We start from the raw sequence: 13696 nt of genomic DNA on the forward strand, positions 1-13696 counted from the left end.
TGGACGAATACCCTCTTCCACGCATCGATGATATTTATGCCAACCTTGGTGGGGGTACATTGTTCAGCGTTATTGACCTGCGTCATGCCTACCTGCAAATGGAGGTTGAGGAGCAATCCAGGCCATTCCTTACCATCAACACAACCCGCGGTTTGTACCAGTACCAACGTTTACCTTATGGCGTGGCTTCAGCACCAGCCATTTGGCAGCGGGCCATGGACCAGGTCTTAGAGGGTTTACCAGGGGTCTTCTGCTACCTGGACGATATCATTGTGACCGGCAGTACTATGGAGGAACACCTTGAGCGGCTGGTTGCGGTGTTGAAGAGGCTGGAAGAGTATGGCTTGAAGGCAAACCGAGAAAAGTGCAAATTACTCAGAAGCTTTGTGGAGTATCTGGGACATGTCATCTCTGCTGAAGGACTGCACCAGTCTCCCAAGAAAGTCAAGGCCATCACCGAGATGCCAACACCGCAGGATGTCACACAACTGCGCGCTTTCCTAGGCATGGTCCAGTATTATGCCAGGTTCTTACCAGACTTGGCTACCCATCTGGCTCCGCTGCATCGGCTGTTACAGAAAGAGGTGAAGTGGTCTTGGGGAGCTGAGGAAGAAGCTAGCTTCAGAGTGGTGAAAGAGATGCTTCTACAAGATAAGGTTCTCGTGCACTATGACCCTGACTTGCCACTAGTTCTGGCCACAGATAGCTCCTCTTATGGTCTTGGCGCTGTATTGTCACACCGTACTCCAGAGGGTGAGGAGCGGCCCATTGCCTATGCATCCCGTTCTCTGTCAGAAACAGAGAAGAAGTACTCGCAAATCGAGAAAGAGGCCTTATCCCTAGTCTGGGGTGTGAAGAAGTTCCAAACCTACTTAGAGGGTCGTCATTTTACCCTGGTTACAGACCATCAGCCCTTGAAGTACATAATGGATCCTGGGAAGGCCGTGCCAGTTACCGCAGCAGCAAGGATACAGCGTTGGTGTCTCTTCGTAGGCGCTTTTGCATACAGCATTGAGTTCCGAGGGACCAAACAGCATGCTAATTGTGATGGTCTATCCCGCCTTCCGCAACCACGGGCACCTGTTGACAAGCCAGATGAAGTGGAAATGTTCCATACGACTGTGGTCGAGGCCTTACCAGTCACCGAACAAGAGCTGAGAATGCAGACTCGGAGAGACCCAGTACTTTCCCGTGTCCTAGAGCTCGTGCAGTGGGGATGGCAAGAAGCAGAAGTCCACCCAGAGCTAATCCCTTATGCTCATCGTGCGAGTAAAATCACGATCCATCATGGGGTTCTGATGTGGGGTAGTAGAGTAGTCGTCCCAACCAAACTGAGAGAGAGAGTTTTGGAAACCCTACATGAGGGTCACATCGGTATGGTCAAGATGAAAGGTCTGTCCCGGGGTTACGTTTGGTGGCCAAACATTGACAAGGACATCGAAGGAGCAGTCCGAAATTGCGAAGGATGTCAGGAGACAGCAAATAATCCAGCTCGTGCACCCCTGCATCGGTGGGAGTACCCTGCCCTTCCCTGGCAAAGACTGCATGTTGATTTTGCTGGGCCATTTCAGGGGAAGATGCTGATGGTGGCGATCCATGCACACAGCAAGTGGCCTAAGATTTTCGTGCTGGAGAACACCACTGCTGAGGAGGCCGTGAGTGTACTGCGTTCCCTGTTTGCCCGCATGGGACTTCCCGATCAGATTGTGTCTGACAACGGGCCCCAGTTCACATCAGAAACTTTCATGCAACCACTGATCTTAGCCCTGCACAACTCCTGTTAGGCCGAAATGTCAAGACAAGGTTGGACCTAATTAAGCCCGACATTCAAAGAGAGGTCAACAAAAAGTTGCTCCAGCCAAACAAAAGCACCTTGAAGAGTTTTGACCACAGCCAGAATGTTTGGGTCCGCAACTACCGTAGAGGTCCAAAATGGGTGCGGGGCACAGTCATTGGGCAAACGGGTCCAGTCTTGTACACAGTCAAGGTAAATGACCAAACCTGGAAGCGCCATGTCGAGCAACTACGAGATCGCAACATCTGTCCATCTGCAACGGAAGTGGTGAATGATGGTGCTGTTCCTGAGGAGGTGGAGCATGGAGTGCCTGCTGTTGTGGGGTCCGAGTGGAAGGATGTGCCGCCCCTGGCTGTGACGCCCACTAGAGAGGGTCACCCCCCTGAGCCTGAAAGTCAGCGACCGATTCCAGAACCTGAGTTGATTGCTAACAGCACCGGTCGAGTTGTCAAAGCACCCACCAGATTGAAAGACTATGTTTGTGACTAAGGAGAACTGTACTGTTGGGACTGTTTTTACAGTACCGACATTTTACCTGAGAGACTTTGTTATTTGTTCTTGAACTTTGTTTTATTTTTGTTTTGTTTTGTTTGTTAACATTGTTTAGTCTTAAAAGGGGAGGAAACTGTTAGGTTTTCCCGGTTGGGCTCCCTGTTTGTCACGTGATCTGTTTTCCATATTTGGCCTCCCACGAGGTCCTCGCGTTCAGTTGAATAAAGAGTGTTCCGCCATCTTGGTTTAGTCTTTTATTTGTCCTCCCTATTTGCGAATACACAACAGTTGGGATTGGTTAAAAGAACTTGTGGAGATCTCAAGGACATTGATACTAAGAAAACACTATACTGTGGTCTTGTGAGACCTTTATTGGAATATTCATGCGAAACTTGGAACCCTCATACAAAACGTAACATTGATAAATTAGAGTCTGTTCAGCGAAGAGCCACCAGATGGATTACTAAGTCTGATGATGATTACGGTCTTAGATTATCGAAGTTAAAATTGTTGTCTTTATTTAATAGGAGGTTTATTAGAGATACTACATTTTTGTTTAATGTAATTAATGAGCATTATGATATAGATATCTCAGACAAGCTCATGTTTTGTAAGGACAGAAGCACAGGCCACAACTTAAGGGAAAATGACACACAGGATCTTATCCCAAATCTAAGTAGGACTAATGGTTTTAAATATAGTTTTTTTTTAACCGGATTGTTAATGAATGGAATAGTTTACCTAATCACATTAGAGAAGCAAATTGTATTGGAACTTTTAAAAGGACTGTTTTAAGTTATCTTATGGATAATTAGAATATTTGTATATTTGTATTTGTATTTGTATTTGTATTTGTATATTTGTATATATATTTTAAATTTTGATAAGTGGGGACATCCCTAGTATGGTGCCATTGCGCTTTTGGTTGTCTCCTTCTCCACTGCTTTTTGTTTGTTTGTTTGTTTTTAGTTAGTTATCTTAATTTTTCATAATGTATTCGTATTGTATGGAGTAAATTGCAATAAATAAATAAACAAAAAGCCATATAATAAACAACTTGTTAACCTCGATCGATTGTTCGGTAAAGATCTCAAACCTTGGCCTTGCCGTATTAACCTCGCCATTGTTTGGACAATAAGGCAAGGCGGTCTCACTCACGGCACGGTTAACAAGTAGTTATTAATATCGCCGTAATTTGCCCGTTCCTCGTTTGTTATTCTCTTTACTGTAAGGCAAAATTAAATTTGGATTGGCGTATTAAACTTAGTTTAATTAAGATTAATTAATCAGGCTATTTTACTATTGCTGGAGCTGGAGTTTAATGTTTAGGCGCATAAAAAACGAAAAAGACTGTCCAAGGTATATTACGAACCTATTACCTAGAGATGCAGATAACAGGAGTGTCACCAGAGCTGACCGCTATGGAATGTGTAATTTGGTGTGTCCACGTTATAATAGGGAAACTGAAGGGAGGGGGAGTACTTTTCAAGTTCGTGGGTTTAAGCTTTGGAATGCGATTCACTCGATAAGAAAGACACCGTTGACACCTTTAAAACTGCTCTTAAAAAATACTTTTTAGCCTAGTTTCTACGCTACGTGTATAAATGTCTTTTCATCAGAGAATTCTGATGTATATACTTTCTCTCATTTCCTAGTATTTTACATTTTTAATTTACTGTATTTGTCTTAGTATTATTATTACAGTAGAATCTCTATTAAGCGGCCCCCAATTAAGGGGCCAACTTTTATTTGGCGGCCAGCGGCCAAAGTCCCAGACAAATTGTCAGCTATACACTGTAATAAAAACATCTATTCAACGGCCACCTCTATTAAGCGGCCGCGGCCAGCTCTTGCCGTCCCAAGCGTGATTTTGTTTTCTTTTATACCTCTATTAAACGGCCAGGAAGATTTGAAGTTGGACGTTTTTAGCCAAATAAATCTAAAAGAATGACTGTGGAAAAGTAATTGTTTCTTTGGCTTTTGTTGACGTTATGGACCATATTATAACCATCATTGTTCTACTTTTTCTCCACTTGCATTTGTTTGTACATATATATTTGATAAAGTGAAAACTGGACCACGCCCAAAGTTGTTTTCGGGTGAACCTCTATTAAACGGCCACCTCTATTAAGCGGCCAGTTGTCTCGTCCCCGAGAGTGGCCGCTTAACAGAGGTTTGACTGTATTTGTAATTTAGATTGAGGGCCACTGGTTTATCAGTTTTTACTGTTGTGTGCTACCCTCAAAAAATAAAATTGTTACTTTACAGTAATACCTACAACAAGACCAACGGGAAGACCTACCACTAGATTAACAGGTAACCATTCCTTATCTTTAATTTTCTTCTTTTATATGAAAGCAACAGGCTAGAATAGATACAATGGAAACGAAAAAACCTGTTAAGGTAACGGACAACAGTTCTTCCAATAACCATGTGTTACTGTGGATAATAAGTACTGCTGCTCCTCGTGGTTCCGGGAGACGTTGAATGAATGACAAACCCGATACGTGTTATCGAACGTCAACTAACAAGTTGTCTCTTAAAAACACTAACATCAACACAAAAAGGAAAAGTAGGCAGTGGAAATTAATATACATTCTCAGAGTCAGGTACGATCTCTTTGAGTTGTCTTCTCATGGAATAAACTGATTTGGTTGCCTCATATTTCGTTTGATTATATGATTAACACAATCCTTGTGACAGTAGATTTTTAGTGCGGAAACATCATGTTCTCTTTGTCTTTGTAAGGTTCACCTGCCCGAAAGATTTCAACTACAACTGCAGGAAAGTCCACCACTCCATCTGGCACAGGACGAGTTACCACACCAGGAGTTATTACGAATATAGGTTGGTTACTTCAAAAATCAAACTTTGCATAAGTTGGATAAAAGCAATAGCATTAGGTTTAAGTTATGTGAATTTCGTCGTTTGACCAGCTCAAAGTCTTTACACCCTTTATTCATTTCTATGCAGATCCTCTCACGTGTTTGTTTCTTTAAAATTTCTTATTTCCATGGAAAATTCAACGGCATACATATATCTTATGAATATACTTTAAAGATATTTTGACATCTTTATTGTATTTTACGAGTTCTTTATCTTTAACCATATATCGATCAGTGGTACATGTATGACTACATTAGAGTGTTGGTTGCTCTTGGGAATACAAGGCAAGAAAGTTTCCTGAAACAAAATCGGAAGAGGACTCTAACACCTTCTCTGAGGAGTGGGAAGATTAAATTCTATTTATATGCAGGCCATAGAAAGCCCATACAGTATTTGAAGCCATGGTATTGTAAAATTGAGTATAATAAAAGTTAATTAGAAGTCAGTTAAAAGTTAAATCCTGTTTTCGTTTCAGACGGATTCAGAATAGAAGTTGTGGAGTACATCAACCGATTCCGACGACTCCACGGCGCAGGCCCGCTTATCCTCTCGACTCGCATTTCCATAGCCGCTCAGAACTGGGCGCAAACGTTGCTCAGTCGTGGCACCACGTCGATAGATCCGAACACGAGTTACGGCACGAATGTCTTCTCAAAGGTTGGTGCTCGAACGGGATTGGCTCAAACGTCTGTGGTCACATGGTACACTTCAGTGAAGCATTATGACTGGGCGAGACGACAGTTAAAAGTTCTCGCGTTGCCTTTCATTCACCTTATATGGCTCTCAAGTAACTTTGTAGGCGTTGGATTGACCAGGTCGCGAACTGCAAAGTTTTTTGTTGTGGTGTACTTTGACCCAATGCCGGGAAATAAACCACCATCTTTACTGAAAGACAACGTTCTACCATACACAGGTACATTCACAAAATAAGTCAAAGTAACTCTAGTAAAACGGACCTGAATGTCTCAAAGATGACTTTTTTTATCATAGCTCTTGACATGTCTTGCGTATTATTCTTATCCTCTTACTTTTTTTTTATGTTCTGCTTAAGTTAAAGCGTTTTCAAGATTTACATTCCTTTAATTGACTAGTCACTATGTAATCCTGTTAGTTAATTATATTCTTCAATTCCCTTTTATTAATTAGTCAACAAGACGTAATCGAGGACATTTTATAATGAGATTTGCTTTCTCTGATCTAACTACCTTACGTTTTGAATTTTTTTAGATGTGTTCATCCTGCTGCAGAATGGTGAGTCATTTTTTTATATTTCTTATGTTTTATATTTTCGTAATGCATCCGTAGAGTTGCTGAATGGCACCCGGCTTATTAATCGTTATTCTCCAACATGACATTTGGCAAAATTGTAATTATCTAGTCGCATTCGTCTTCTGTTCTATTCACAACATTTGTTTGATTATTTACAGTATCCTCATTTAGCACAGCACTGATGATAAATATTCTGACCCAGTGAATTATTTATTTTATTTCATTTTCTCTGTAAATTAAATTAAATCAAATTAGCCTGGCTCTAGAGAGCGGTCTTCATATGAGTGTCCAATAGCGATTGGTTTTGCATCAACTACGCTACACGATTGGCTTAAAAAAAACTCGCGCCACTATGTCATCCAATCAAAAGTAAAACCAAAACCCATTGTGACTCGCTCGCACTCTTTTCCCCGCGTTTCACGTCAGCTATATGAAATTACTTCGAGTTTTGATTGGTTAACTGTATTCTTGTCTGTGTCCTTTGAAATTGGTTTTGGTTTGACGACACTCAATTGTAAACCGCTCTATATATACAAGACTGAGACGTTGTTTAACACTGTGCTGTTTATTTAATAGCCATAGTGTCTTGCAACCCTGGCTATACGAATGAAGACGGCACTTGTTACAAGTATCACTCAGACACGCAGAATTGGGACGGAGCATTGTTCCAGAGCGCAAAGGAAAACGCTACCTTGATATCGTTTCACAAGACATCAGAGGAAACTTTCGTACAGAAACTGGTCCCTACAGGAAAAACAGGTTTAATTTGGACAGGCCTGAACGATCTGATTACTGAGGGAACTTATACTTGGTCTGACGGCACCAGCGTCGAATACACCAGCTGGAAAGTAAACGAACCAACTGGATCAAAAGAGGATTGTGTTTGCATTGAAATGTCCAGTTACGGCACCATGTCCGATGCTCCATGTACTGAGCCTCATAATTACATTTCAAGGCAACCACTTGAAGGTGAGGGCTTCACTTTAAGATTATTGATAGTTTTTGACATTTTTTATAATAGGAAAAAAGATATTTTCTTGTAGTGACCACTGTTCGTACGAAGTGGAATGCTATTTGATCGGACTGGGAAACGTGATCGTTTCCTTTTTTTCCCTTTTTAATTTTAAACTGCATACTCAAAAGAAAAAGATCTCAATGTTTACTAGTCGTTAAACATACCATGGGATGAAATCGCTTATGAATATAGTTTACAACCTGATGATCCATCCTCGCCATTCCTAATATTAATACTTGCGAATAAACACGAAAACGATGACCAAGACAGATTTACAGCTAAGACAAGTATGAACTAAAGCAATAATTTTCATTCACGAAAACGTTGTCTTCTTTTGAAAAAAAACATTTCAGGTCTCATAACATATCGAGTGAAACTTCAGCTGGTTTTCTTACTGTGGACAGATGACTATAGCCAAACGACCACACTATCGTATATGGAGCTGAAACAAAAGATAGAAATACTGGTAGGCATATAGTGCCGTAAATGGATAATTGATTCCCTTTATATAACCGCAGCGTTACAAATTCCCTCAACATAATGTATTGAGTGTGCACCCCAAGACATTGTGGACCTTTTAGGGATAATGTAAACAAAAGACCAGCCAACTTCAGAAGTGGTATTCTTGAGCCCCGGGACCACCTCTTGACCACCTGGTCACTCCTCCTCCTGGTGCAGTTAATAAAATTTATCCCTAAGCCTGAGTACCTTACTAGCTAGGCTGACGCAATCATTATCTAACTCTGGTTCTCGTTACACGTAACCATAACTTTGTTGCATTTCTTTCGTTGCAATTGTATCTTACAGGAAAAAAACAAAAAAACAAAAAAAACAATAGAAGAACAATAGCCAGGGCTTGATTGCTTGACCCATCGGCTTTATCATGATCATCATGCATCATACAACATGAAGGGCTTCAAAGAACGTTCAAACTTTCTAGATGGACAATGTCGATATAATAGATATTTCCTATTTTTATGTTTATTATTTATCTTTTTTACAATCTTCTTTTCAGCTGTTGGAAATTTTTAAAATCGACACTACTTTTGTATCGGGATACGTCGAAGAGTTCACGTAAGTAACAGTTCAAGCCGCAATATTACTGAATTGAATAATTTTCAAAGCGAATCTGTTCAATAATGGTGATGTTTATAAATAATATATTATTTCTTATTGGAAATTTAAAAAATAGTAAAAGTACGAAGCCATCCCCTCAAACGACAACCAAACCAACAAAGCCCGGAATAACGACACCTGGTTCCCAGACCACCACATCGTCTGTCTCCGTTGCAACTGGCAGACCAACTGGCAAACCAACGACCAGACCAACACTGTTTTCACCAGGAACCACGCAGGCCACAACTCCGGCTTCAAAGCCAACTTCGAGTGGGACCTCTAAGTAGGTTGCTATTTAGTTTTTGTCAGCCAATTAAACGATTATTATGCTACAAATCGAAGGCTGCTCGAGTATGTACGATTTTGAATTGTCATTAGGTGTGCAAACAACAGAACGACAAACCGACTGACCAACGAATAGACAGACGCGCAGGCTGAACGACAAACAGATGATACAGACAGCCTTCTTCATCAACTGCTTTATCTCTCGGTAATTTGTATTTGTCATGGTGAAATAATGGTGCCTTATAACTTGCCTTATAACTTGCCTTATGACACTCTCAGCGTGGTCGTCTAGCCAAATGGCATTTCGGCAACTGAATGAGCAGGATCATATAATGATCAGTGATACGACTCAATTTGTCATCGAAATGTGAGATGCAAAACTAGCATAAATTGGAGACGTTTACAATCCATATTCTCTCCCTACTTCACTACAAACTGTCTCAGTGGAAGTCATTGTTTCTTTAAAGCCCGCTACTGGTTAAGTATCTTTTTTGCTCGAATTCGCCAGTGTGAAGCCCACAGTAACGGTGTCAACCATTCTGAAGTTTGGTCCTGGTGTAGCTCCTGACCCAACTAAGCCACTTCAAGACCATTTGAGGAAGAACCTTGGGCGACTTTCAGCTCCTTTAAATCAGAAATCGCTTATTCAGTCTGTTAGGATAGTGCATCCAGGTATGGATTTTACTTTACATTTTCTACATAGATATCGTTACTGCAAAATGATAGGTTTTGCATTCGCGATCGTTGACGTGGTTCTCATTATTTCCTAAGATGTTTATGTAAACACGTTAACACAATGCCTTTCAGATCATGACTGTCTGTAATAGCGATTTAACTCTTGATCTACCAGAAGTGGGCGGCAAGGGAAGAGTTCAGTGAAGGCTTTCTATTTTGAGAAAGGGGACCGGGATTTTTGACGACGCTATCAAAATAATTTTGCAGAAGCAGGTGTATTTTGCATATAAGAAAATGTCTTTCTTACTTTAAGTCTAAGGCAAGTGTTGTTCGTTGCAGGCGTTCCACCAGCCGTATTGGGAACTTGCACCTCAAGCTGCCTCACAACCTGCGTCGTGTCTTGCAACCCATTCTGTTGTAACTCTAAAAAAAAGTATTTGAATCGGATGGCTATACAACCACCAAGACCTGTACAGCTACCGTGTATCCCTAGTGCTGACAACATTTGTCCGCCTCAGATGAATCCCCCTGTAAAGGCAACGAAAGTAACAGATCCTCCACAGCATATAATTCATCTGCCACCTCCGCAGATGCAACCACCATGACGTGGCTCCTTTATATCATTATAAAAGACAAAACATTCCATAGGCCATTTCCGAGTTACCATGTACCTCTGTTTCAAAACGAGTCCTCGTGCAAAACCTTTCATATGAAAATGACTTTGATTTGCATGAAAATGAACCTGCCTCAGAAATGGCCTATTGGAATGTCAAGAGAACTAAAACTATTTCTATTCATTATGTTTGCAGAAAAGACATGTAAAATGCAGTTCATGGGTTAAAAGTTAGTCCGCCGTTTAACGAGCTGTTATAAAAACCCAACGATCGAAGAATTGTGCATTTTGTTTATCTGTATTCTATTTACAGCATTTAGTTTCCTTCACTAATTTTAGGATCTCAAGAACATTACAATATTTTACAGCTTGTGCTGATAGTTATTGCCTTCTATGTTTAGCAGTATTAAATCCGTTTTTCTTCTTGAAGAAAGTGTCGACTTCTGTGTCTGGATCATCATGTAAAATCTCTCTTGATTATTAATTCAAGAGCCCTAAAACTATAGTGTGTTATTTTTGTTATTTTCACTGTCCTATATTTTCAGTCTGGTGGAGGCATGGTGGCCTCATGGTTAGTGCGCTCGTCTCCGGATCGAGTGGTCCGGGTTCGAGTCCTAGCCAGGGACATTGTGTTCTTGGGCAAGATAATTTACTCTAGCAGTGCTTCTCTCCATCCAGGTGAACAAATGGGTACCGGCGAATTTAATGCTGGGGGTAACCCTGCGATGGAGTGGCATCTCATCCAGGGGGGAGTAGAAAAACTCCTAGTCGTTTCATGCTACGAAAACAGGGATAAGCTCTGGCCTGATGGGCCACTCGGCGCGTTTAATTTGCAGACTTAGCCTATATTTCCGGTGTAGTGACTGAAAAAGGAAAAAGAACTATTTGGTTAGGACTCACACTACATGATTTAAGAGATTCAGTCACGGGTATACGAGTAAGAACAATACAAACATAGCATAGGCAGCTCACAACACCGAAAAACGAGATGAGCAACCCAAAACTAGGTTAACCTGAGACAAAAGGGAAAACAAACATAGCCGGTCTTTAGAACCTGCATGGGCAGGGTACCATAAGTGTTGTTTAACAAATCCCCATGAACCACGAGAGTATTTTGTAGAACCCCTGGCTTGCTTAAAGTCAAAATAAAATTCAAAACAGTTCGTCCAGTAGACAAAGCCGGTTTGCCGTCAAAAACATAACGTTCAATGACTTTTTTTTATTTCAAAAGAGCTTAAATCTTACTAGATCGAGAAAGGACAAATTATGGGCACACCTCTAATTATCTGATTGTTCAGTTTTTTGATAGACCCTAAACTAAAAATAAACTTGTGGAATTGCAGGTTTCTAAAAATCAATTTTAAATAAACAATTCTTCGAATCTGAACTTCTTTTCCGTAGATAATGAATATATTTATGTACTACAATAAAGACTCAACTAATGGCTGTACTGTGCTAATAGCTAACCTTGGTGAGTACTTATGATGTACTGTAGCTGTAAGTTCTAACTCATTAGGGCCTTTCCGTTTGCAATCGGCTTGCTTCACAGGATTTAAAGACTTTACTTTATATAGGTCTTCATCGGTTTTGTTCTCGACATGCAGTAGACGTTGTTTTAATTCCAGTGAAATGACTTCATCCCTTGAATATTATCTCATTCAATTATAACGAAACGTTGCCTTAATCATTTCAGTTCAAATACTTTATTCTTGGCATATAGAAACAACCACAAAAATGTTGTAGATATTATGATATTTCAAAAGATATTCTCCATGCCTAAAAATTTATCTGAAATACTTTTCAGTCTTGCTGAAGTCTGACCAATGCGCTTGCCAATCAACGCACAAACTGAAATTCTAGACTTCCTGGATTGAGTTTCTTTATAACATTTAAGAGTTATTTAAAATGCTTGCTGACTGTCCACGATTTCTCTGTTCACGGTTCTTACATTGTGGTGCACCACCAATTTCTCCGTTAGGTAGACTATTACAAAGACGACCAGTTAGCAAAACAATTTAATGGCCATCTTGACAAATTGATCGCTTAAAGCTTCATCCCACAGCTAACAGTATAGAGGTTTGAGTACTACTTGTAAGAGTATAATCAAAATGACACAAGCACGCCTTCTGGTCCTGTTATTTCAGAAAGTACATCAAGTTCATTTTAACTTTTCTAAAAAAATTCATCGATTGATTGATTGATTCCTCGCCAATCTACCTCATGCCAAATGGCACATGGTCTCATTCAGTTTAAATTTTCTTGTTTAATTTCATATTAGTGAATTTTGTATAGTCAGGAAGTCATCTCCTTACTTCGTTCCCCGAATGCAATTCAGTGCATGCCTTCATTACGAGTTATGTATGTATGGTTCTCATATAATCGCCCAGATCGTTTCGATCGTCGCGATCGTTTGCAACCGCCGAGTTAATCAGAGGCGATCCAAGCGATTGGGAGCAATAAAGGGATTTTCATATAATCGCCCCAATCGTCTGGTATGAGTAAAGCGCGCGGTCAAGGCCTGGGCCTGATGGAACACTCTTTCGTTTCTTCAAGTAACGTCATCTTCTCTCTGCCTTGGGGACATCCAAACCAAACTTTTCTCCTATAGCTTTTTAAGAGTTAAACCTAATATATTTATTTTAATTTATAGTCATTTGAATACTTGCTGTATATAATCTCGTATTTTTGAACTTGTTCCATGAACAATGCCTGATTAAACTCAAATGTTTTAATGACCATGTTGGTTGTGAGGCCGTGTTGAGACCTGGATAATACTGATGCACCATGGGACAGTTTGGATCGCTTCGATCGTCTCCCGGTGAGAAAGTAGTTCTCATAAAATCGTTCACGATCGCTCCGGTCTGCGACCAATCGCCCGGATAGAACACGGACGATCCAAGCGATCGCGATCGCTCTAATCGCTACCAGCATTAACAATCATCTGTGTAAGACCACTTTTTGAAGTGACAGCGGTGATTGAAACGATCGGGGCCATAATATGAGAACCAGCCTTAAGCGTTCTCCTACGTCGTTAGCCTTGCGGCATTCGGCTGGCACGTGTCAGTGTTGGACATTTACACAGACTTGTTCTCTAGGACCTTGAGCTCATTGAACATCGGCGAAGATTCTCAAGGTTTTAGTGAGTAAAAATTAGAAAAGTCAGGGAGATTATGGAAAGAAAACAGAAATGAGACTCAGCAGTCGTTTTTCACAACAGAAATGTAATACTGGATCTTATTTAGGTGCTGCCGTACCGTGTGTTAACTTCCGTTCTAGCATCTCTCGCGCTTTCCACATTCCGGGTAGGATAAAAAAAAAAAAAAAAAAACTAACTAGCACTACTCTAAAAAACAAGGTCAGTTCACTGAAGAAAAGTTCACGCGCCATGTTTCAAGGTGGCCCAATCCTGAAATGTGATTATTTTCTGCCAAATGATGGGTTTCTATTTTTTTTATTTTTTATTTTTTTTCACAAAAATAGTTAAAGTTTTTGAAACGGTGGAAATGGTTAATTGAATTATGCTCTGTCGGCCAACGTTTATTAAACGTCG

The 13696-nt window shown here is 40.5% G+C and overlaps 2 protein-coding genes across 2 annotated transcripts; both read left to right on the forward strand.

Annotated features, from left to right (window-relative positions):
• Window positions 1-6171: 6171 nt before the first annotated feature.
• On the forward strand, window positions 6172-7935 carry LOC145472899 (snaclec 1-like). The gene is made up of 4 exons (XM_081454995.1): window positions 6172-6180; window positions 6421-6424; window positions 7019-7411; window positions 7811-7935. Exons 1-4 carry the CDS (start codon window positions 6172-6174, stop codon window positions 7933-7935), a joined length of 531 nt encoding a protein of 176 aa, XP_081311121.1.
• Window positions 7936-8273: 338 nt separating this feature from the next.
• Window positions 8274-10258, forward strand: LOC145469595 (uncharacterized). Its single transcript, XM_081453352.1, has 4 exons — window positions 8274-8531; window positions 8650-8856; window positions 9367-9530; window positions 9873-10258. Exons 1-4 carry the CDS (start codon window positions 8398-8400, stop codon window positions 10136-10138), a joined length of 771 nt encoding a protein of 256 aa, XP_081309478.1. The 5' UTR covers window positions 8274-8397; the 3' UTR covers window positions 10139-10258.
• The last annotated feature ends 3438 nt before the right edge of the window (window positions 10259-13696 follow it).

Source organism: Orbicella franksi, chromosome 2 (assembly GCF_964199315.1).
Source record: "Orbicella franksi chromosome 2, jaOrbFran1.1, whole genome shotgun sequence".
In the NCBI taxonomy this organism is placed as follows: domain Eukaryota; kingdom Metazoa; phylum Cnidaria; class Anthozoa; order Scleractinia; family Merulinidae; genus Orbicella; species Orbicella franksi.

Coding starts and splice junctions, on each gene's coding strand:
- LOC145472899 (XM_081454995.1), top strand. Junction 7,412..7,810: donor TTCAAGGCAACCACTTGAAG/GTGAGGGCTTCA, acceptor AAAACATTTCAG/GTCTCATAACATATCGAGTG.
- LOC145469595 (XM_081453352.1), top strand. CDS start 8,398: ATGGACAATGTCGATATAATAGATATTTCCTATTTTTATGTTTATTAT. Junction 8,532..8,649: donor GGATACGTCGAAGAGTTCAC/GTAAGTAACAGT, acceptor TTTAAAAAATAG/TAAAAGTACGAAGCCATCCC. Junction 8,857..9,366: donor ACTTCGAGTGGGACCTCTAA/GTAGGTTGCTAT, acceptor CGAATTCGCCAG/TGTGAAGCCCACAGTAACGG.